Genomic DNA, 25761 nt, shown 5'->3' on the forward strand with positions numbered 1-25761 from the left:
CCATCTCATGCTGATCAGAATGGTTGTTATCCAAAAGTCTACAAACAATAAATGCTGGAGAGGGTGTGGAGAAAAGGGAACCCTCTTACACTGTTGGTGGGAATGCAAACTAGTACAGCCACTATGGAGAACAGTGTGGAGATTCCTTAAAAAACTGGAAATAGAACTGCCACATGACCCAGCAATCCCACTGCTGGGCATACACACTGAGGAAACCAGAATTGAAAGAGACACGTGTACTCCAGTGTTCATCACAGCACTGTTTATAATAGTCAGGACATGGAAGCAGCCTAGATGTCCATCAGCAAATAAATGGATAAGAAAGTTGTGGTAGACACCCAAAGAGACACAGATGTATAGAACAGTCTTTTGGACTCTGTGAGAGAGGGTGAGGGTGGGATGATTTGGGAGAATTGCATTGAAACATGTGTATTATCATATGTGAAATGAATCACCAGTCCAGGTTTGATGCATGAGACAGGGTGCTCAGGGCTGGTGCACTGGGATAACCCAGAGGGATGGGATGGGGAGGGAGGTGGGAGGGGGTTTCAGGATGGGGAACACATGTACACCCATGGCAGATCCATGTCAATGTATGGCAAAACCACTACAATATTGTAAAGTAATTAGCCTCCAATTAAAATAAATACATTTATGTTTAAAAAAAAAAAGAAAGAAAGCTGTGGTACAATTATACACTGGAATATTACTCAGCCATTAAAAAGAATACATTTGTGGGGGGAGGAGCCAAGATGGCGGAGGAGTAGGAAGGGGAGACCACTTTCTCTCCTACAAATTCATCAAAAGAATATCTGAACGCAGAGCAGACTTCACAAAACAACTTCTGATCCTTAGCTGAGGTCATCAGGCGCCCAGAAAAGCAGCCCATTGTCTTTGAAAGGAGGTAGGAAAAAATATAAAAGATAAAAAGTGAGACAAAAGAGCTAAGGACGGAGATCCGTCCCGGGAAGCAAGTCTTTAGAGGACGTTTCCAGACACCGGGAAACCCTCGCACTGGCGGGCCTGGGGGAAGTGTTTGAATCTAGGAGGGCAACCTGACTGGGAGGGAAACAATAAATAAAACCCACAGATTACGTGCCTAAAAGCAACTCTCAGCAGAAAAGTGCCCCAGACACCCGCATCCGCCACCAGCAAGTGGGGGCGGCACGGAGAGGAGCAGGCGGCATTGTTTGGGGCAGGGTCCGGGCCTGAGTGCCCTGAGGACAATTGGAGGGAGCTTTTGTGAGTTGCCGGCTTGAACTGTGGGAGAGCAGGGAAGAGAGAGAAAATTGACCGGCCCGAACTCGCTGCCGGCCGTTCGCGGAACGGGGGGACCGAGAGAGTCCGGAGAGGGGCTCGCAGACTGCGGGCCGGCCCGGACCCGCTGGAGGCGGGAGCAGGTCGCGGCAAGACACAGCGCGCAGGCACCCGACCGACGCGGGCGGGGACTGGGGCTGGAGACGCAGAGGGCAGTAGGCGCACACACCCGACTGGCGCCGGCAGAAACCGAGATTGGGACCGTGGGAGAGGGTGCGCCGCACCCAGAGAGAGTGCGCCGGTCAAGCTTCTGGCTGCCTGGAGCGCTCTGACGCGGAAGGCACAAGAGCGGACTCAGCCTTTTGTTCCGCGCCTTTGTGGATCACCCGAGGGCTGGAGCTGCGCGCGGCGCGCTCCATGAGAAGCAGCCGGGATTCTGAGCAGCGCAGACCGAGAAACCAGCGCCAGCCTCTCCCGGCAGCGCCAGCCCATCCCCGCAGCGTCAGCCCCTCCCAGCAGCGCGACAGAACTAGCTACCTGAATAAGAGTCCACCTCCGCCCGCCTGTGTCAGGGCGGAAATGAGGCTCTGAAGAAACCGGCAAACAGAAGCCAAATAAACAAAGGGAACCGCTTCAGGAGAGAGCGGTGCAACAGATTAAAATCCCTGTAGAAAACACCAATTATACCGGAAGAGGCCTGTAGATATCGAGATCTGTAAGCTGGAACGAGGAGATATCTGAAACTGAGCGGAACCGACACTGACCGCAACAGCTCCAGAGAAATTCCTAGATATATTTTTACTTTTTTTTTTTAAATTTTTTCTTTCTTATTTTTTCTCTTTTATTTTCCTTTAAAATTCCCTATTACTCCCCCATCATTCCTTAACTTTCATTTTCATAGATTTTTATGATTTTTTTAATTAGGGAAAATTCTTTTTTTTTTCTTTCTTTCTTTTTTTCCTCCTTTTTCTCTTCTATTTTCTATTTTTCTTTTTCTCTTATTTCTTTTAAAGTCCTCTAGTACTCCTCTAATACTCCTTAATTTTCATTTTCAATGCACTATAACCTTACCAAAAAAAAAAAAAAAGAGAGAAGCCCTATTTTTTAAACTGAACTTCATATATATTTTTAAAAATTTTTTTGTGTGTGTTTTGGTTTTTGTTTTTAATATAGTATTTTTAAGAGTCTAACCTCTACTCTAGATTTTTAATTTTTGTTTTTCAATATATGATATAAATTGTGAACATTTAAGAATCCAATATTCAGTTCCCATTTTTATTCAGGAGTGTGTTGATTTTTCTCTCCCAATCTTGACTCTCTGTTTTCTACCTCAGAACACCTCTATTTCCTCCTTTCTCCTTTTCTTCCCAATCCAATTCTGTGAATCCTGGTGGGTGTCTGGGCTACGGAGAACATTCTGGGAACAGACAACTGCGTAGATCTGTCTCTCTCCTCTTGAGTCCCCCTTTTTCTCCTCCTGCTCAACACTATCTCCCTCCTCCCTCTCCTCTTCTTCATGTAACTCTGTGAACCTCTCTGGGTGTCCCTAACGGGGGAGAATCTTTTCGCCATTAACCTAGAAGTTTTATTATCAGTGCTGTGTAGTTGGAGAAGTCCTGAGACTACAGGAAGAATAAAACTGAAATCCAGAGGCAGGAGACTTAAGCCCAAAACCTGAGAACACCAGAAAACTCCTGACTACATGGAACTTTAAGTAATAAGTGACCGTCCAAAAGCCTCCATACCTACACTGAAACCAACCACCACCCAAGAGCCAATAAGTTTTAGAGCAAGACATACCAAGCAAATTCTCCAGCAACGCAGGAACATAGCCCTAAACGTCAACATACAGGCTGCCCAAGGTGACACCTAACACATAGACCCATCTCAAAACTCATTACTGGGCACACCATTGCTCTCCAGAGAGAAGAAATCAAGTTCCACGCACCAGAACACCGACGCAAACTTTCCTAACCAGGAAACCTTGACAAGCCAATCGTCTAACCCCACCCACTGGGTAAATCCTCCACAATAAAAAGGAACCACAGACCTCCAGAATACAGAAAGCCCACTCCAGACACAGCAATCTAAACAAGATGAAAAGGCAAAGAAATACCCAACACGTAAAGGAACATGAAAAATGCCCACCAAGTCAAGCAAAAGAGGAGGAGATAGGGAATCTACCTGAAAAAGAATTTAGAATAATGATAATAAAAATGATCCAAAATCTTGAAAACAAAATGGAGTTACAGATAAATAGCCTGGAGACAAAGATTGAAAAGATGCAAGAAATGTTTAATAAAGACCTAGAAGAAATAAAAAAAGAGTCAATTAAAAATGAATAATGCAATGAATGAGATCAAAAACACTCTGGAGGGAACCAAGAGTAGAATAACGGAGACAGAAGATAGGATAAGTGAGGTAGAAGATAAAATGGTGGAAATAAATGAAGCAGAGAGGAAAAAAGAAAAAAGGATCAAAAGAAATGAGGACAACCTCAGGGACCTCTGGGACAATGTGAAACGCCCCAACATTTGAATCATAGGAGTCCCAGAAGAAGAAGACAAAAAGAAAGGCCATGAGAAAATACTCGAGGAGATAATAGCTGAAAACTTCCCTAAAATGGGGAAGGAAATAGCCACCCAAGTCCAAGAAACCCAGAGAGTCCCAAACAGGATAAACCCAAGGCGAAACACTCCAAGACACATATTAATCAAATTAACAAAGATCAAACACAAAGAACAAATATTAAAAGCAGCAAGGGAGAAACAACAAATAACACACAAAGGGATTCCCATAAGGATAACAGCTGACCTATCAATAGAAACCCTCCAGGCCAGAAGGGAATGGCAGGACGTCCTGAAAGTAATGAAAGAGAATAACCTACAACCTAGATTACTGTATCCAGCAAGGATCTCATTCAGATATGAAGGAGAATTCAAAAGCTTTACAGACAAGCAAAGGCTGAGAGAATTCAGCACCACCAAACCAGCTCTTCAACAAATGCTAAAGGATCTTCTCTAGACAGGAAATGCAGAAAGGTTGTATAAACGTGAACCCAAAACAACAAAGTAAATGGCAACGGGACCACACCTATCAATAATTACCTTAAATGTAAATGGGTTGAATGCCCCAACCAAAAGGCAAAGACTGGCTGAATGGATACAAAAACAAGACCCCTATATATGCTGTCTACAAGAGACCCACCTCAAAGCAAGAGACACATACAGACTAAAAGTGAAGGGCTGGAAAAAAATATTTCATGCAAACGGAGACCAAAAGAAAGCAGGAGTCGCAATACTCATATCAGATAAAATAGACTTTCAAATAAAGGATGTGAAAAGAGACAAAGAAGGACACTACATAATGATCAAAGGATCAATCCAAGAAGAAGATATAACAATTATAAATATATATGCACCCAACATAGGAGCACCACAATATGTGTGGCAAACGCTAATGAGTATGAAAGAGGAAATTAATACTAACACAATAATAGTGGGAGACTTTAATACCCCACTCACAACTATGGATAGATCAACTAAACAGAAAATTAACAAGGAAACACAAACCTTGAATGACACAATGGACAAGCTAGACCTGATTGATATCTATAGGACATTTCACCCCAAAACAATCAACTTCACCTTTTTCTCAAGTGCACACGGAACCTTCTCCAGAATAGACCACATCCTGGGCCATAAATCTGGTCTTGGAAAATTCAAAAAAATTGAAATCATTCCAGTCATCTTTTCTGACCACAGTGCAGTAAGATTAGATCTCAATTACAGGAAAGAAATTGTTAAAAATGCAAACATATGGAGGCTAAATAACACGCTTCTGAATAACCAACAAATCATAGAAGAAATCAAAAAAGAAATCAAAATATGTATAGAAATGAATGAAAATGAAAACACAAGAACCCAAAACCTATGGGATACTGTAAAAGCAGTGCTAAGGGGAAGGTTCATAGCATTACAGGCTCACATCAAGAAACAAGAAAAAAGCAAAATAAATAACCTAATTCTACACCTAAAGCAATTAGAGAAGGAAGAAATGAAGAACCCCAGGGTTAGCAGAAGGAAAGAAATCCTAAAAATTAGGGCAGAAATAAATGCAAAAGAAACTAAAGAGACCATAGCAAAAATCAACAAAGCTAAAAGCTGTTTTTTTGAAAAAATAAACAAAATTGACAAACCATTAGCAAGACTCATTAAGAAGCAAAGAGAGAAGAACCAAATTAACAAAATTAGAAATGAAAATGGAGAGATCACAACAGACAACACTGAAATACAAAGGATCATAAGAGACTACTACCAGCAGCTCTATGCCAATAAAATGGACAACTCGGATGAAATGGACAAATTCTTAGAAAAGTATAACCTTCCAAAACTGAACCAGGAAGAAATAGAAGATCTTAACAGACCCATCACAAGCAAGGAAATCGAAACTGTAATCAAAAATCTACCAGCAAACAAAAGCCCAGGACCAGATGGCTTCACAACTGAATTCTACCAAAAATTTAGAGAAGAGCTAACACCTATCTTACTCAAACTCTTCCAGAAAAATGCAGATGAAGGTAAACTTCCAAACTCATTCTATGAGGCCACCATCACCCTAATTCCAAAACCAGACAAAGATGCCACAAAAAAAGAAAACTACAGGCCAATATCACTGATGAACATAGATGCAAAAATCCTTAACAAAATTCTAGCAAACAGAATCCAACAACATATTAAAAAAATCATACACCACGACCAAGTGGGCTTTATCCCAGGAATGCAAGGATTCTTTAATATCCGCAAATCAATCAATGTAATACACCACATTAACAAATTGAAAGATAAAAACCATATGATTATCTCAATAGATGCAGAGAAAGCCTTTGACAAAATTCAACACCCATTCATGATTAAAACTCTCCAAAAAGCAGGAATAGAAGGAACATACCTCAACATAATAAAAGCTATATATGACAAACCCACAGCAAGCATCACCCTCAATGGTGAAAAATTGAAAGCATTTCCCCTGAAATCAGGAACAAGACAAGGGTGCCCACTCTCACCACTACTATTCAACATAGTGTTGGAAGTTTTGGCCACAGCAATCAGAGCAGAAAAAGAAGTAAAAGGAATCCAGATAGGAAAAGAAGAAGTGAAACTCTCGCTGTTTGCAGACGACATGATCCTCTATATAGAAAACCCTAAAGACTCTTCCAGAAAATTACTAGAGCTAATCAATGAATATAGTAAAGTTGCAGGATATAAAATTAACACACAAAAATCCCTTGCATTCCTATATACTAACAATGAAAAAACAGAAAGAGAAATTAAGGAAACAATACCATTCACCATTGCAACAAAAAGAATAAAATACTTAGGAATATATCTACCTAAAGAAACAAAAGACCTATACATAGAAAACTATAAAACACTGATGAAAGAAATCAAAGAGAACACAAACAGATGGAGAAACATACCGTGTTCATGGATTGGAAGAATCAATATTGTCAAAATGGCTATTCTACCCAAAGCAGTCTATAGATTCAATGCAATCCCTATCAAGCTACCAACGGTATTTTTCACAGAACTAGAACAAATAATTTCACAATTTGTATGGAAATACAAAAAACCTCGAATAGCCAAAGTAATCTTGAGAAAGAAGAATGGAACTGGAGGAATCAACCTGCCTGACTTCAGACTATACTACAAAGCCACAGTCATCAAGACAGTATGGTACTGGCACAAAGACAGAAATATAGACCAATGGAACAGAATAGAGAGCCCAGAGATAAATCCACGAACTTATGGACACCCTATCTTTGACAAAGGAGGCAAGGATACACAATGGAAAAAAGACAACCTCTTTAACAAGTGGTGCTGGGAAAGCTGGTCAACCACTTGTAAAAGAATGAAACTAGAACACTTTCTAACACCATACACAAAAATAAACTCAAAATGGATTAAAGATCTAAATGTAAGACCAGAAACTATAAAACTCCTAGAGGAAAACATAGGCAAAACACTCTCCGACATAAATCACAGCAAGATCCTCTATGACCCACCTCCTAGAATATTGGAAATAAAAGCAAAACCAAACAAATGGGACCTAATGAAACTTAAAAGCTTTTGCACTACAAAGGAAACTATAAGTAAGGTGAAAAGACAGCCCTCAGATTGGGAGAAAATAATAGCAAATGAAGAAACAGACAAAGGATTAATCTCAAAAATATACAAGCAACTCTTGAAGCTCAATTCCAGAAAAATAAATGACCCAATCAAAAAGTGGGCCAAAGAACTAAACAGACATTTCTCTAAAGAAGACATACAAATGGCTAACAAACACATGAAAAGATGCTCAACATCACTCATTATCAGAGAAATGCAAATCAAAACCACAATGAGGTACCATTACACACCAGTCAGGGTGGCTGCTATCCAAAAGTCTACAAGCAATAAATGCTGGAGAAGGTGTGGAGAAAAGGGAACCCTCTTACACTGTTGGTGGGAATGCAAACTAGTACAGCCGCTATGGAGAACAGTGTGGAGATTTCTTAAAAAACTGGAAATAGAACTGCCATATGACCCAGCAATACCACTCCTGGGCATACACACTGAGGAAACCAGATCTGAAAGAGACACGTGCACCCCAATGTTCATCGCAGCACTGTTTATAATAGCCAGGACATGGAAGCAACCTAGATGCCCATCAGCAGATGAATGGATAAAGAAGCTGTGGTACATATACACCATGGAATATTACTCAGCCATTAAAAAGAATTCATTTGAACCAGTTCTAATGAGATGGATGAAACTGGAGCCCATTATACAGAGTGAAGTAAGCCAGAAAGATAAAGAACATTACAGCATACTAACACATATATATGGAATTTAGAAAGATGGTAACGACAACCCTATATGCAAAACAGAAAAAGAGACACAGAAGTACAGAACAGACTTTTGAACTCTGTGGAAGAAGGTGAGGGTGGGATGTTGCGAAAGAACAGCATGTATATTATCTATGGTGAAACAGGTCACCAGCCCAGGTGGGATGCATGAGACAAGTGCTCGGGCCTGGTGCACTGGGAAGACCCAGAGGAATCGGGTGGAGAGGGAGGGGGGAGGGGGGATCGGGATGGGGAATACGTGTAAATCTATTGCTGATTCATGTCAATGTATGACAAAACCCACTGAAAAAAATAAATTAATTAATTAAAAAAAAAAAAAAAGAATACATTTGAATCCATTCTAATGAGGTGGACAAAACTGGAGCCTATTATATAGGGTGAAGTAAGTCAGAAGGAAAAACACCAATACAGTATATTAACGCATATATATGGAATTTAGAAAGATGGTAATGATGACCCTATATATGAGACAGCATAAGAGACACAGATGTATAGAACAGTCTTTTGGACTCTGTGGGAGAAGGCAAGGGTAGGATGATTTGAGAGAATAGCATTGACACATATATCATATGTGAAACAGGCACATGTACAGAACACATGTACATCCATGGCTGATTCATGTCAATGTATGGCAAAAACCACTACAATATTGTAAAGTAATTAGCCTCCAATTAAAATAAATAAATTTAAAAAATAAATAAATAAAAGCAGATAAAGAGAAAAAAATATGCATTAATATTTGAAAGTCCAAGTGAGGATTACTTGAAAAACTGTCTCAAGTGCCTAATGAGTGTCTAGCAAACAATCTTCCCTCAAACATGGGTCTCTTTTCTTCTTTTCTTCTTTCTTTTTCTTGGCCTCTTTTGTCAAACACGGTAAGGCTATGAACCATCAGCTGGAAACCTGAATTGGGAAGGAGGCTGTACTGCTGGGCTAATGGTGACTGTAAGGGAACCGAAGATAATCTGATTGTCATTGAGTTTATGGCTTGAAATAAATACAGCAGTAGAGTAGTCTTATCAACTCATAAAGTAATTTAAGACCAAAGTAAAAGAGAAGTGAAATGGAGGACAGAAGATTCAGCACCACCCCCTTTTTCACTTTGAAAATTCCTTGTTTTCCTTCAAGATGCAACCTACAGGTCACCTCTTTGAAGCTTTCCCAAAGCCCTCTGGCTGAGTAACTCAGGCCCCTGTACTGCATTCTCATGGCATCTTCTCCATCTCACATGACCACGCTCCCACCTGTCACTTCCATCAGGAGGATCATAGCACCTCCTCAGTAATGATGTCATAGTGAGCTCTATATCCAGTACTGTGTTTGGCACATTGTTGTTGCTAATCAGTCACTCAGTCATGTCCAGCTCTTTGCAACCCCATGGACTGCAGCATGCCTGGTTTCCCTGCCCATCTCCCCGTGCTTGCTCAAACTCATGTCCATTGAGTCGGTGATTCCATCCAACTGTCTCATACTCTGTGGTTCCCTTCTCCTCCTGCCTTCAATCTTTCCCAGCATTAGGGTCTTTTCTAGTGAGTCAGTTCTTTGCATCAGGTGGCCAAAGTATTGGAGCTTTAGCTTCACAGCATTAGTCCTTCCAATGAATATTCAGGACTGATTTCCTTTAGGATTGACTGGTTTGATCTCCTTGCAGTCCAAGGGACTCTCAAGAGTCTTCTCCAACATGACAATTCGAAAGCATCAATTCTTCAGCACTCAGCATTCTTTATGGTCCAACTCTCACATTCATACATGACTACTGGAGAAACCATAGCTTTGACTAGACAAAGTAGTGTCTCTGCTTTTTAATATGGTGTCTATGTTGGTCATAGCTTTTCTTCCAAGGAGCAAGCATCTTTTAATTTCATGGCTGCATGTGAATTTCATGTAATTTCACTGCTGTCATCATCTGCAGTGATTTTGGAGCCCACGAAAATAAAGTCTGTCCCTGTTTCTGCTGTTTCCTCATCTATTTGACATGAAGTGATGGCACCAGATGCCATGATCTTAGTTTTTTTAATGTTGAGTTTCAATTTTTTCACTCTCCTCTTTCACCTTCATCAAGAGGCTTTTTAGTTCTTCGCTTTCTGCCATAAGGGTGATGTCATCTGCATATCTGAGGTTATTGATATTTCTCCTGACAATCTTGATTTCAGCTTGTGCTTCATCCAGCCTGGCATGTCACTGATGTACTCTGCATATAAATTAAATAGGGTGACAATAATACAGCCTTGAAGTACACCTTTCCCAATTTGGAACCAGTCCATTGTGCCATGCCTGGTTCTAACTGTTGCTTCTTGACCTGCATACAGGTTTCTCAATGTGTAAACATAGCAGGAGCTCACAAAATATTAATTGCTGAAGGAATGTGGTGGGTTCCAATCTCCCTCGTTTTCTTACGCAAGCCTGGAGCTAAGGCGGGTGAACTTTCAGAGCCCTTCCAGGGGCAGAGAGGTCAGCCAGGTCAGGGCTGGGGCAGGTGGCCACCTCCTTTCCACCACTTTCAAGATCATGTGTGTAAAACTTTGCACCAGGAGGGCTGGGAGACACCCAAAGTATCTAGAGGACAAGGAAATGGCCTTGAACAGGACACGGTGACAAAAAAATATTATTCATTCAACAAAAATGCATCAAGTTTTGTGTGAATATGTGCCAGGCCATGAGTAAGATCAGTTCCTATTCTCACGAACCTCACAGGCCTAGGCAGACACAGACCATGGTAATGACAGTACTGTGGAACAGGTGCAAGACAGGGGTACATAGGTCAAGAGGACTTTGAATGTGTGGTGGGAGAGGGTGACAGAGCTGAATGCTTGGGGAGGAGGAAGAATCACCAGATTTCTGACAGTTGGAATGGGGGTCTGCTTTCTTCCGTCTCTCAGGAGTGGCGCTCTTTGGGGTATATCTGGCCAGAGCCTCTCCACCACCTTCCTTAGAGTGTATGCACCGAATCCCAGGTCCATGTGTTCTTTCTGATGTTGCAGGCACCTGGAATATTCCTCCATAATCAGGCAGGGCTCTGTCCTGTCCCCAGCAATCATTGCCTGACCCTACTATGTCTACAAGCAATGGGACCCACAGGCTCTGACCCAGTTCTCTCCTCGACTCCCTCACCTCACCTCACCTCTCCCAGAAAGCCCAAGAGAGGCCCACAGCAGGCTGACACATGACAACAAATGACATAATCTCTACCTAGATGTGAATAAAACCCACTTTAAAAAAGAAATAAGAATTTCCACTGACAATTTTATTATTACTGACAGCATTTTGAACGAACCAAAGAATTTAACAAAACACATAAAAATATATTTATATAAAAATACATAAAAAATATATTTTAAATTCCCTTGGACTGCAAGGAGATCAAGCCAGTCAAACCTAAAGGAAAGCAGTCCTGAATATTCATTGGAAGGACTAATGCTATGAAGCTAAAGGACAACAGATTTACAGATTTGCTTTTCTGATCATTCAGAGAAAAAAGAAATGACAATGTTTACTTACTGGTAAATTGCATTTGAGTGAAACTAGCTCCTGGATCACAAGACCCAAGCAGCCAGGACACTGCCGAGCTCTTGGGAAGAGAAGTAAACGACCAACAGGTGAGAGGCTATGGGAGGGGCAACTAGACAGACAGCCAGCAAAGCAGATCTGGCAGCCCAGCCAAGATAGGAACAGACCGGGCAGTGCAGGGATTAGGTATCAGGAAGCAGAGATGGGCATGTCAGTTACTCTGGCCTTAAGAAGAATCACTATGACCACAGGACCAGCTGCAAACTAACTCCAGTGTATGTACTCACATGAGTATGTGTTCATTTAAATCATCTCTTCCTTCATTCATGAAATTAGCAAGTGGGTTTGGGTGGGAGTCATCTTTGTGTCTCGGGGACCAGGGAGGGGAAGGCCCAATCTACGAAAGCAGTTTCCTAAATTTAGCTGGACTGAGCCTGCTAGAAGGGCTGAGACTGTGAGGGCTCCAGGAAAAGCAGGGGGTTGAGGCCCAGGCCCTGCTCCAGGAGGCAGGACTATACACAGAGGGAGAGACACTCAGACAATTGTGCCATGTGGCCTGTGATGGGTGTGGGACAAAGTAACAAGATTGCCCCCATCTGTGTGTGAGATTAGGATGGGGTTATAGAGTTCCCTTGGATTTGAGACGGGCCTGGAGGGACAGGTAGGATTTGATAGACAGAGATGGGAGTTTCATGGGCATTCCCAGCCAAATGGAGAAAGCAAAGCCTCATGAGGGAGTGCGCAGTGGGAGTTGAGGTGGCCCTTGCAGGGAGCATCTGGAATGTTCAGAAAAGTTGTGGGAGATGCAGCTGGAGAGGGAGTTTGAAGTCAGGCCAACATGGATCCAAAGCAAGGAGTTCACACCAAAGTTGGATAAATGAAGTCTTTGTGTACTCATTTATTCTTTCATTCATTCAACAAAAATGTATTGCATGCAAAACCTCTGCCAGGTGCTGTTCCCCTGGATGCTGGGCACACAGTGGGGAGGGCAACTTCTGCCCTCCTGAGGCTAGTATCACCTCTGGGGAGCAGGAGTGCCATGGGGAAGTGGAGGCTGCTGCCTAGTCCAGGGTGAAGGGCCCTGAGCTGTAATAGGAGGGTCACTTCAAAGGGGAGGGCACTTGGCAGGTCAGTCAGAAGTGACGTCCCCTTGGCTAGGCCAAGACAAGTCCTCCAGCAGCCAACATGGGGAATGAAGCATCCCTCAATAACTGGGGCAAAGGGTCAGAAAAGTCAGGTTTGGAAAGGAGAGGAGAGGCCTTGAGGCAGGGGGATGACCCCTTAATCCTCCCACTGACCCCAGCCTGCAGCAGGCCTGGATCATCGGCCAGCCTGGTCAAGGGTCTCTCGGCCGGCGTCCCTCCTGTCTTCATGCCTGTAGTCATCCTCTCCCTCCTCTTCCTGTCTTCTGGAAATCTCTGTCAGCTGCTCTGGTGGCTCCCGGTAGGCCGCCCGGTTCCTGCAGGCATTGAGGACAGAGGGGAAGGGTTCACACTCACCCACTCAGGACTGAGGGAGCCGGGTCTAGTGCTTGCTATGAGGAGAGAGCAGCCTGTGAGAGAGGCTTGCCCCCACACCTGGCCCTGGACACCCACAGGAAACTCTACCCTGGGATTAGAGACTGGAGAACCATGGGCCCTGGAGTCATGTCCCAGATAGCAATGCCACTTTATGATTTGGGTGAATCATTTACTCTTTTCTCAACTATAAAATGGGATGGATAAAAGTTGTTTTTATTGTTAACAGCTGCCCCCTGAGGTGCTATGAGAGGAAGAGGCTGTGAGGAGCTGGGGCACATCTTCCTAACGTGCTTACACCCTTGCCAACAGGCTGCCCCCAACACTCACGGCCGTGCGACGTCGGTGTCCTCAGCCTTGCCGGTGTCCCGGCAGCAGCAGCAGTAGAGGATGATGCCGAAGATGACGAGAGCCGCAGCCACGCCCCCAGCGATGCCCGCATACAGAGCCACGTTCATGGAGGCTGGGAGAGACAGAGCCGCAAGTCCTGTGAGCCCTAACCGCAGTTCCCAACTCGAGCCCATAACACAAGATGCAGGGTGCGCATGCCAGGAATGCGGAACCACAGTAGCCAGTGTCCCCGATGTGAGAGGTGGTCCTCCCAGGCTCTGAGTGGAGCCTGCCTTCCCAGCCCAAGGGGCAGTGCCCAGCAGCACAGCCTCCTGGGCATGACCAGACAAGGCTGGAGGATGCTTTTCAGGATGCAAGTGTAGAAAACGCCAGATGGCCAACAGATCAGAGCTACTCAGGCTCCAAAAGAGCCCTCAGGTGTCATGCCAGCTCCTACTCTAGCTCATTTCCAAGCGGGTCAGGGTGTCCCTCCCCGAATGATGGGGAATGACTCTGTGGAAGCCAGGTCTGGGCACTTCCCCCAGGCCCACAGAGCAACCCTAAGGGTAGGACTAAGGTCTCTAGAAGCCAATCTTAGGTGCTATTTCCAAACAACAAAGGGAACTGGGCTAGTCTCCAGATGAGGGGAGCCTGGGACAGGAGCATCTGGTCATCACCTCAGCCACCCTGCCAATGGGAGACCCCAAAGAGGCTGCCCGGCTCACCTCCCAGTCAGCTGACTCTTTGGATCCCCAGCCAGTCACCTTCTGGCCTTCACCCTCCCTCTCTCCCTCCATCCCAAACTGCTCTTACGAGGTCTGACAGCCACAGTGATGTTGCAGGACTCGGTCCCCACCTCATTGCTGGAGATGCAGATGTAGTAACCCGACATTTCTGTGGAGATGTTCTTCAGAGAGAAGGTCTGTCCTGTGACTGGGATGCAAGAAGAGTCGGGCTGAGGAGACAGTCCATCATAGTAGAATAGAAACAGCTAGGAAGGAATGTGGGCTTCTGAACTCCTATGTATATAAAAGCATTGCCACTGAACATGTTTGAGTCTCATCTGTAATGTGGACAAAATATCCTCCTCTAGGGCTGCAGGACGATTAAACCAGGTGGACTGCACCATTCTGAAGTGTTTAGAATTCAGGCAGGAACCGTGTGTTTGAAGCCACATTAATTTTGTGACTTTGGGCAAGGAACTTAGCTTCATTAAATCTGTTTATTTATAAATAAAATAATAATAGTGCCTTCACAATAGGGTAATTGTGAACATGAAATAAACTACAAATGAATATAAGCCCACAACCAAATGCCTGATGTAAATGCTTAGGAAAATAGGAAAAGGAGTATGTCAAGGCTGTATATTGTCACCCTGCTTATTTAACTTATATGCAGAGTACATCATGAGAAACACTGGGCTAGAGGAAGCACAAGCTGGAATCAAGATTGCCAGGAGAAATATCAATAACTTCAGATATGCAGATGACACCACACTTTATGGCAGAAAGTGAAGATGAACTAAAGAGCCTCTTGATGAAAGTGAAAGAGGAGAGTGGAAAAGATGGCTTAAAGCTCAACATTCAGAAAACTAAGATCATGGCATCCGGTCCCATCACTTCATGGCAGATAGATGGGGAAACAGTGGAAACAGTGGCTGACTTTATTTTTCTGGGCTCCAAAATCACTGCAGATGGTGACTGCAGCCATGAAATTAAAAGACGCTTACTCCTTGGAAGTAAAGTTATGACCAACCTAGACAGCATATTATAAATTCCAGACATTACTCTGCCAGCAAAGGTCTGCCTAATCAAGGCTATGGTTTTTCCAGTGGTCATGTATGGATGTGAGAGTTGGACTATAAAGAAAGCTGAGTGCCGAAGAATTCATGCTTTTGAACTGTGGTGTTGGAGAAGACTTTTGTGAGTCCCTTGGACTGCAAGCAGATCCAACCAGTCCATCCTAAAGGAGATCAGTCCTGGGTGTTCATTGGAAGGTCTGATGTTGAAGCTGAAACTCCAATACTTTGGCTACCTGGTGCAAAGAGCTGACTCATTGGAAAAGACCCTGATGCTGGGAAAGATTGGGGGCAGGAGGAGAAGGAGATGATGGAGGATGAGATGGCTGGATGTCCATCGACTTGATGGACATGGGTTTGGGTAAACTCCAGGAGTTGGTGATAGACAGGGAGGCCTGGTGTGTTGCGGTTCATGGGGTCACAAAGAGTGGGACACGACTGAGCAATTGAACTGAAAATGCTTAGGAAACATAATATGCATTATATATTACATAGAAATGTTTTATAATTAGATTATATGATTATAACAACTTTTATGATCTTCAGAAACAGAATTCCTCAGCTTAGACTCATGTGAAAGCAGGCTTTAGAACCTCAAGGACTCTGGCTTCTTTATTTCTCTACCATGAGTGGTATGTGTGTGAGTGTATATGGTATTTGTATGTTGTGTATGTATGTATATGTGTGGTGGGATAGGGAGGAGGCAGGCACTCAGTCTAGACTCTTCCTCTTTCTTTTCCACCACTTAAGTAAGCCATTTAACTTCTGTGAGCTGTAGTTACTTCATTTGGAAGTGGGAGGGAAAGTATCTGATCCTCCCAAATTCAGGGCGATGGCCTAGATGTCCTCATGAGAAGACGTTCTACTAAATTTATGATCCTACAAATGTCTTCACCTTGAAAGGGAAAGCTAAAGCATAAAACATAAATGTTTGGACAAATTTATATATCCCATCCTCAATGAAGGGCTTTCCTGGTGGTGCTAGTGGTGAAGAAACCCCCTGCCACTGCAGCAGACATAAGAGATGCGGATTCAATCCCTGGGTCGGGAAGATCCCCTGGAGGAGAGCAACCCACTCTGGCAACCCACTCCAGTATTCTTGCCTGGAGAATTCCATGGACAGAGAAGCCTGGCAGGCTACAGTCCATGAGGTCTCCAACAGTTGGACACAACTGAAGCAATTCAGCACACACACACACACACACACACACACACACATCCTCACTGACGCTCTGCCATAACCACTAATATGAGAGAAGAGTTAGTGACCTTTGTCCTCTAATTTGCTGCAGAGCCAGCCTCCCCTGCTGTCACTCCCTCCGAAGGAAATATTCTAAATTGCAAATAAGATCTGAGTGACATTTCAGAGACAGTCCCTCATCTTCAATAATAAGTCCAAGTTTCTTAATATGGACTTGTTGTTACAGATCTGGCCTTGACAATATAGCTTTCAGTTCCATTCAGTTCAATCGCTCAGTCGTGTCCAACTTTTTGTGACCCCATGGACTGTAGCACACAAGGCCTCCCTGTCCATCACCAACTCCTGGAGTTTACTCATATTCATGTCCATTGAGTTGGTGATTCCATCCAACCATCTCATCCTCTGTCATCTCCTTCTCCTCCTGCCTTCAACCTTTCTGAACATTAGGGTCTTTTCAAATGAGTCAACTCTTCACATCAGGTGGCCAAAGTATTGGAGTTTCAGCTTCAACATCAGATCTTCCAATGAACACCCAGGACTGATCTCCTTTAGGATGGACTGGTTGGATCTGCTTGCAGTCCAAGGGACTCACAAAAGTCTTCTCCAACACCACAGTCCAAAAGCACCAATTGATGCTTCAGTGCTCAGCTTTCTTTATAGTCCAACTCTCACATCCATACATAACTACTGGAAAAACCATAGCCTTGACTAGATGGACCTTTGTTGGCAAAGTAATGTCTGGGCTATTTAATATGCTGTCTAGGTTGGTCATAACTTTACTTCCAAGGAGTAAGCGTCTTTTAATTTCATGGCTGCAGTCACCATCTGCAGTGATTTTGGAGCCCAAAAATAGAAAGTCTGCCACTGTTTCCACATCTATCTGCCATGAAGTGATGAGACCGGATGCCATGATCTTAGTTTTCTGAATGTTGAGCTTTAAGCCATCTTTTTCACTCTCCTCTTTCACTTTCATCGAGAGGCTCTTTAGTTCATCTTCACTTTCTGCCATAAAGGGTGGTGTCATCTGCATATCTGAGGTTATTGATATTTCTCCCGACAATCTTGATTCCAGCTTGTGCTTCCTCCAGCCCAGTGTTTCTCATGATGTACTCTGCATACATACATTAAATAAGCAAGGTGACAATATACAGCCTTGACAATATAGAACAGTTAGAACCAGTCTGTTGTTCCATGCCCAGTTCTAACTGTTGCTTCCTGACCTGCACACAGATTTCTCAAGAGGCAGGTCAGGTGGGCTGGTATTCCCATCTCTTTCAGAATTTGCCACAGTTTATTGTGATCCACACAATCAAAGGCTTTGGCATAGTCAATAAAGCAGATGTTTTTCTGGAACTCTCTTCCTTTTTGGATGATCCAGCGCATGTTGGCAATTTGATCTCTGGTTCTTCTGCCTTTTCTAAAACGCAGCTTGAACATCTGGAAGTTCACAGTTCACGTACTGTTGAAGCCTGGCTTGGAGAATTTTGAACATTACTTTACTAGTGAATGGGATGAATGCAATTGTGTGGTAGTTTGTGCATTCTTTGGCATTGTCTTTCTTTGGGATTGGAATGAAAACTGACCTTTTCCAGTCCTGTGGTCACTGCTGAGTTTTCCAAATTTTCTGACATATTGAGTGTAGTACTTTCAGAGCATCATCTTTTAGGATCTGAAATAGCTCAATTGGAATTCCATCACCTCCACTAACTGTTCGTAGTGATGCTTCTTAAGGCCCACTTGACTTTACATTCCAGGGTGTCTGGCTCTAGGTGAGTGATCACACCATCGTGATTATCTGGGTCGTTAAGATCTTTTCTGCACAGTTCTTCTGTGTATTCTTGCCACCTCTTCTTAATATCTTCTGCTTCTGTTAGGTCCATATCATTTCTGTCCTTTATTTTGCCCATTTTTGCATGAATTGTTCCCTTGGTATCTCTAACTTTCTTGAGGAGATCACTAGTCTTTCTCATCCTATTGATTTCCTCTATTTCTTTGCACTGATCACTGAGGAAGGTTTTCTTATCTCTCCTTGCTATTCTTTGGAACTCTGCATTCCAATGGGTATATCTTTCCTTTTCTTCTTTGCTTTTGGCTTCTCTTCTTTTCACAGCTATTTGTAAGACCTGTTCAGTCAGCCATTTTGCTTTTTTGCATTTCTTTTTCTTGGGGATGGTCTTGATCCCTGTCTCTTGTGCAATGTCACAAACCTCCATTCACAGTAATCCAACTTTACCTCTTACTAGTTCCCCTGGTGGCCAGTTCTTTCCCTGCCCAGCTCTACTCTGTTGCAAGATTGTGTCTCAGTGTGAATTATTCTTGCCTGAATGTGCTACTCACTATACTTCCTCAAATATGATTTTTCCAACAATCTTGTATTGTGGATGGAACAATTATTTCAATCTCCAATGCCCTAGAGGTAACTGGAGGCTTGGAGAAATTAAGTGACTTCCCCAAGGTCACAAAAATAAGAAATGACAAAACAGTAACAAAAATTCATTTTTAGGTCTAGAATTCCCAAGAACAGTTGACAACTTTCTTTAAAAAAAAAAAAATACAGAAAAGAGAACAGAGAGGGTGATAAGTAGAAAGACCATGCCAGGACCTCCCATATCATAGATGAAGAAGCACAGTTTATGAGTAATTGCCCCATTGTGGTCTCAGAAAACACCCCATGGAAGAGAACATGAATCTTGGTGTTCTGGACACTGCCACTTGCAGGAATGGCTGCAGGAACAGGCTGTGGTTTTAAAGGCTAGCATCATATAGAAACACATCATTTATTTTCAAAATGAGGCCTCTCTGACCAAGAAACTTTGTGAACAAGATTCCACATTTGATGGGGTGACCAACAAACCAATCTTAGGCTGCTGTGCCTGTGGAAATACCAAGTACAGACATATATTTTATGTGAATTTGTCTGAGAAGACACACCCAAAGGATTACCCACATGTTCACATCTATGGTTATTAAAGAACTTTGGCTTCTGGTTGGAGACAGGATGGCAGAGTAGAAGGACTTGAGCTCAACTCCTCCCACAAAAATACCAAAATCATATCTAACTGCTGAAACAACCACTGACAAAAAAGACTAGAACCCACCAAGAAAGATACTCTACATCCAAAGACAAAGAGGAAGCCACAATAAGATGGTAGGAAGGGCACATTCACAATACGCCCAATCAAATCCTATACCCACCAGATGGGCAACCCACAAGCTGGTAAATAATTATATCACAGAGGTTCTCTCACAGAAGTGAGAATTCTGAGCCTCACATCAGGCTGCCCAGCCTGGGGGTCTGGCACTGAGTGAGGGACTCCTCAGAGCACTTGGTTTTGAAGGCCAATAGGGCTTGATCACAGAAACTCCACAGAACTCTGCAAAACAGAAACCCAACTCTGTTGAGTTGCAGGGTGCACACAAGGTTTTATGTGCACTGGGACCCAGGGAAAAAGCAGTGACTTCATAGGAGCCTGAGACAGAAGTATTTGCTGGTTTTGTAGCATCTCCAGGGAAGGCAGGGGGTGGCTGTGGCCACCGTGGAGACACAAACACTGGAGGCAGAGGTATGGGGGTGTACTCTATGGTGTGAGCTCTCCTGGAGGCTGCCATTTTGACCTGGCCCCACCCAACAGCTCCAGTGCTGGGATGCCTCAGGCCAAACAACAGACAGGGCAGGAACACAGCCCCACCCATCAGCAGAGAGGCTGCCTAAGGTCTTCCTGACCCCACAACCAACTCTAAACACAGAACCTACATGGTTCTGCCCACCAGAGGGGTAAGACCCAGCTCCACCCACCAATGGGCAGGCACCAGTCCCTCCCACCAGGAAGCTTGCATAAGCCTCTAGGAGAACCTCACAAACAAGGGAGCAGACACCAGAAGCAAGAGAAACTACAGACCTGCAGCTTGTGAAATGGAGATCAGAAAGTTAGACAAAATGTGACGGCCAGAAGCATGTGTTCCAGATGAAGAAACAAGATAAAACCCCTTAAGAAGATTAAGCACGGTGGAGATAGGAAATCTACCCAAAAAAGAATCCAGAATAATAATAGTAAAGATGACCCAAGGCCTCAGAAAAAGAATGAAAGCACAGATGGGGAAGATACAAAAATGGTGAAACAAAGAGCTAAAAGATATAAAGAACAAACAGCTGAACAATATAGTAACTGAAATGAAAAGTAAACTGGAAGGAATTAATAGTGTGAATGAGGTAGAACAACAGGTGAGGGAGCTTGAAGGCAGAGTGCTGAAAGTCACTGTGGCACACCACAATAAAGAAAAAGAGCGAGAAGAAATGAGCACTTATGGGGCAACGCTAAACACACCGGTGTTCACATTGTGGGGGTCCCAGGAGGAAAAGAGAGAGGGAGAAGGGCCCTGAGAAAATATTGGAAGAGACAAAAGCTGAAAACTCCCTAACATGGGGAAGGAAACCTGACCCAAGTCCAGGAAGTACAGAGAGTCCTATGTATGATAAACTCAATGAAGACCATGTCAAGAACACATATTCACCAAATTGACAAAAATTAAAGACCAAGAAAAAGTGTTAAAAGCAACAGGAAAAAGCAAAAAATAACACACAAGGGAATTCCCATAAAGTTATCAGCTTATTTTTCAAGAGAAACTCAGCATGCCAGAAGAGAGTGGCACAATATAAAGTGATAAAAGGGAAAAATCAGTACTTGTTTTGTAGTCCAGTATTTAAGACTCCATGCTCCAAATACAGGGGCATGGGCTTGATTCCTGGTCAGGGAACTAAGATCCTGCATGTTGCATGTTGTGGCTAAAAGACAAAAAGGGGAGGGGAAGCAAACTTACAACCAAGAATACTCTACCCAATAAAGCTCTTGCTCAGAATCAATGGAGAAATCAAAAGTTTTACAGACCAGCAAAAGCTAAGACAATTCAGTACAACCAAACCAGCTTTACAACAAATCCTAAAGGAATTTCTCTAGGTGGAAAAGAAAAAGGTACAAGAAAATTACAAATGGGAAAGCTTATCAGTAAAGGCAAATAAACAGTAAAGGTAAGAAATTATCCACACACAAATATGATATAGTAACCAGCAATCATGAGAAGAGGAGAGAACAAATGCAGCATAAGGAATATACATTTGAAATCAAAAGACCAGAACTCAAAACAATCTTGCATATATATAGACTGTTATTTCGAAACCTCATGCTAACTGCAAACCAAAAATAAACAATAGATACACATACAAAAAAGAAAAGGGAATCTAAACATAACACTAAAGTTTGTCATCAAATTGCAAGAAAACAGAAGAAAAAGGAGGAAAAAAAACCCTACAAAAACAAACCCAAAACAATTAACAAAATGGGAATAAGAAAATACATATCAATAATTACCTTAAATATAAATAGATTAAATGTTCCAACCAAGGGATATAGACTGACTGAATGGATACAAAAACAAGACTCAATATATACACTGTCTAGAAGAAACCCACTTCAGATCCAGGGACCCACACAAATTGAAAGTGAGGGTATGAAAAAGGGTATTCTATGAAAATGGAAATCAAAATCTGAAGTAGCAGGGCTCATATCAGACAAAGTAGACTTCAAAATAAAGGCTGTTATAAGAGACAAAGAAGGACATTATGCAATGATCAAAGGATTAATCCAAGAAGAAGATATAACAATTATAACTATATATGCACCCAACATAGGAACACCTCAATATATAAAACAAATGATAACTGACCTAAAAAGAGAAATCGACAGTAACACAATAATAGTGGGAACTTTAACTCCCACTTACATCATTGGACAGATCATACAGACAGAAAATGAATAAGGACAGACTTCCTTGGTGGTCCAGTGGTTAAGACTCCACACTTCCAATGCAGGGGGCACAGATTTGGTCCCTGGTCAGGAAACTAAGATCCCACATGCTGTGTGATGTGACCAAAAGGATTTTTTAAAAAAAGAAAATTAATAAAGAAACACAGACATTAAATGAAACATTAAATCAGATAGACTTAACTGATATTTATAGAGTATTTCATCCAAAAGCAGCAGAATATACATTCTTCTTAAGTACACATTCTTCAGGATAAATCACATGCTAGGCCACAAAGCAAGTCTTGATAAATTTAAGAAAATTGAAAATATATCAAGCATCTTTTCTGACTACAATGCTAAAATATTAGAAATCAACTACAAGAAAACAAATACTGAAAAACACAAACACATGGAGGCTAAATAATATGCTACTAAACAACAAATAAATCACTGAAGAAATCAAATAAAAGTTTTTAAATACCCACAGGAAAATGAAAATATAAAAGTAATGATTCAAAACCTATGGGATGCAACAAAAGTAGTTCTAAGAGGAAAGTTTATAGCAATACAATCTTACCTCAGAAAACAAGAAAAATCTCCAATAAACAACCTAAACTTACACCTAAAACAATTAGAGAAAGAAGAACAGACAAAACCCAAAGTTATCAGAAGGAAAGAAATCATAAAGATCAGAGCAGAAAGAAATGAAATAGAGACAAAGAAAACAGTAGAAAATATCAATGAAACTAAAAGCCGGTTCTTTAAGAAGATAAAAAAAATTGATAAATGTTTAGCCAGATTCATCAAGAAAAAAAGGGAGAGGACTCAAATCAATAAACTTGGAAATGAAAAAGGAAAAGTTACAATGGACACCACAGAAATATAAAGGATCATAAGGGACTACTACAAGCAACCATACACCAATAAAATGGACAATCTGGAAGAAATGGCCAAATTTTAGAAAGGTATAATCTCCCAAGACTGAACTTAGAAGAATACAAAATATGAACTAATCACAAGAACTGAAATTGAAACTGTGATTTAAAACCTCCCAACTAATAAAAATCCAGAACCAGATGGCTTCATAGGCTAATCTACCTAACATTTAGAGAAGAGTTAACCAGAGTTCCAGTTATGCAATCCATTAGTACTTGGCACTTATATATAGAAAAGACTTAACACCTATCCTTCTGAAACTCTTGCAAAAATTACAGAGGAAGGAACACTCTCAAACTCCTTCTTTGAGGCCATCACCACCTTGATATCAAAACAAGACAAGGATACTACAAAAAAGAAAATTACAGGCCAATATCACTGATGAATATAGATGCAAAAATCCTCAACAAAATACTACTCAAACAAATCCAACAATACATTAAAAGGATCATATACCATGATCCAGTGGGGTTTATCCCATGGATGCAGGGCTTTTTCAATACCTGCAAATTAACCAAGTTAGTGTGATATAATGTGCTAACAAATTGAAGAATAAAAAGTATATGATCATCTCAATAGATGCAGAAAAGAAAAAATAGAAAGCTTTTGACAAAATTCAACACCTATGTATGATTAAAAAGAACTCCAGAAAGTAGGACGGATGGAAACTACCTCAACAAGATAAAGGCCATGTGTGACAAACCCACAGCTAACATTATACTCAGTGATGAAAAAGCTGAAAGCATTTCCCCAAGATCAGAAATAGGACAAGGATGTCCTTTGTTCAAACATAGTTTTAGAAGTCCTAGTCATAGCAATCAGAGAAGAAAAAAAAAAGGAATCCAAATTGGAAAAGACGTGAGACCAGAAAATGACTAGATAGCATCAAAGAATTTGGTAAAGTTGCCAGATGCAAAATTAATACACAGAAATACACTTCTATGCACTAACAATGAAAGATGAGAAGGAGAAATTAAGGAAACAATTCCATTTACCATCACATCAAAAAGTATAAAATACTTAGGAAAAACCTACCTAAGGAGACAAAAAACCTGTACTCTGAAAACTATGAGACACTGATGAAAGATATCAAAGATGACACAGGTGGAAAGATACACCCTGGTCCTGGATTGGAGAAACCAATACTATCAAAATGACAACACTATCCAAGCCAATGGCATTTTTTTGCTGAGTTAAAACAAAAAGTTTTTAAATTTGTATGGAAACAAAAGACTTATAATAGCAAAAGAAATCTTGAGGGGGAAAAAAAGTGCAGAGCTGGAGGAGTCAGGTTCCCTGACTTCAGACTATACAACAAATTACAATAATCAAATCAGTGTGGTTCTGGCACAAAAACAGAAATATAAGTCAATGGAACAGGAGAGAAAGCCCAGAAATAAACCTACACATGTTTGGCCAATTCATCTACAACAAAGGAGGCACGATTAATATCAATACAATGGATAAAAGATGATTTCTTCAATCAGCAGTGCTGGGGTACCTGGACAGCTGCATGTGAAGAACGAAGTTAGAACATTCTCAACACCACACACCTGGCTTCCCTGGTGGCTCAGTGGTAAAGAACCCGCCTGCAATGCAGGAGCCGCAGGAGATGCAGGTTCGATCCCTGGGTCAGGAAGATCCCCTGGAGGCGGGCATGGCAACCCACTCCAGTATTCTTGCCTGGAGAATCCCACGGACAGAAGAGCCTGGTGGGCTACAGTCCCCACAGGGTTGCAAAGAGTTGGACACGACTGAAGTGACTTAGCACGCACGTACTAACACCACACACAAAAACAAACTTAAAGTGGATGAAAGATCTCAATATAAGACCCAGGCAGTATACAACTTTTAGAGAAAAACATAGGCAGAACGCTTAATGACATACATCGTAACAATTTTTGGAGCCACCTCATAGAGTAATAAAAATTAAAAAATGGGATCTAATTAAACTTAAAATCCTTTGCACAGCAAAGGAGACCATAAACAAAATGAAAAAACAACACACAGGATGGGAGAAAATATTTGCGGACAACATGACCAACAAGGGATTATTTGCCAAAATATATAAACAGCTCATGTAGCTCAATATCAAAATAACAAACAATGCAATCAAAAAATGTGCAGAAAATCTAAATAAACAGTTCTCTAAAGAAGACGTACAGATGGCCAAAAAGCACATCATTAACTCAAAGATGCTCAACATCAGTAACTATTAGAGGAAGGCAAATTAAAACTACAAAGAGGTATCACCTCATCTGGCCAGAATGGTCATCATCAATAATCCTACAAACAATAAATGCTTGAGAGGTTGTGGAAAAAAGGGAACCCTCCTACAGTATTGGTGGGAATGTAAATTGGTACAACCACTATCGAGAACAGTACAGAATACTGTTCAAGAACAGAGCTACAATATGATCCAGCAATGCCACTCCTGGGCATACATCTAGGGAACGCCATACTTCAAAGAGATACATGCACCCCAGTGTTTATGCGCACTATGTGCA

At 42.0% G+C, this 25761-nt stretch overlaps 1 protein-coding gene across 2 annotated transcripts in view; it reads right to left on the minus strand.

Annotated features, from left to right (window-relative positions):
• Nucleotides 1-12540: 12540 nt before the first annotated feature.
• GPA33 (glycoprotein A33) overlaps nt 12541-25761 on the minus strand; it is a 50685-nt gene continuing 37464 nt past the window's right edge. For both annotated transcript variants that reach the window (XM_043877369.1, XM_043877368.1), the window contains exons 5-7: nt 14332-14451; nt 13519-13651; nt 12541-13130 (exon numbers count right to left, since the gene is read on the minus strand). In XM_043877369.1, coding sequence (XP_043733304.1) covers nt 12992-13130; nt 13519-13651; nt 14332-14451 — 392 coding nt within the window. In that variant the 3' untranslated portion in view covers nt 12541-12991. The remainder of the gene's footprint in view (nt 13131-13518; nt 13652-14331; nt 14452-25761) is intronic.

Source organism: Cervus elaphus, chromosome 20, assembly GCF_910594005.1.
Source record: "Cervus elaphus chromosome 20, mCerEla1.1, whole genome shotgun sequence".
Classification (NCBI taxonomy): Eukaryota; Metazoa; Chordata; class Mammalia; order Artiodactyla; family Cervidae; genus Cervus; species Cervus elaphus.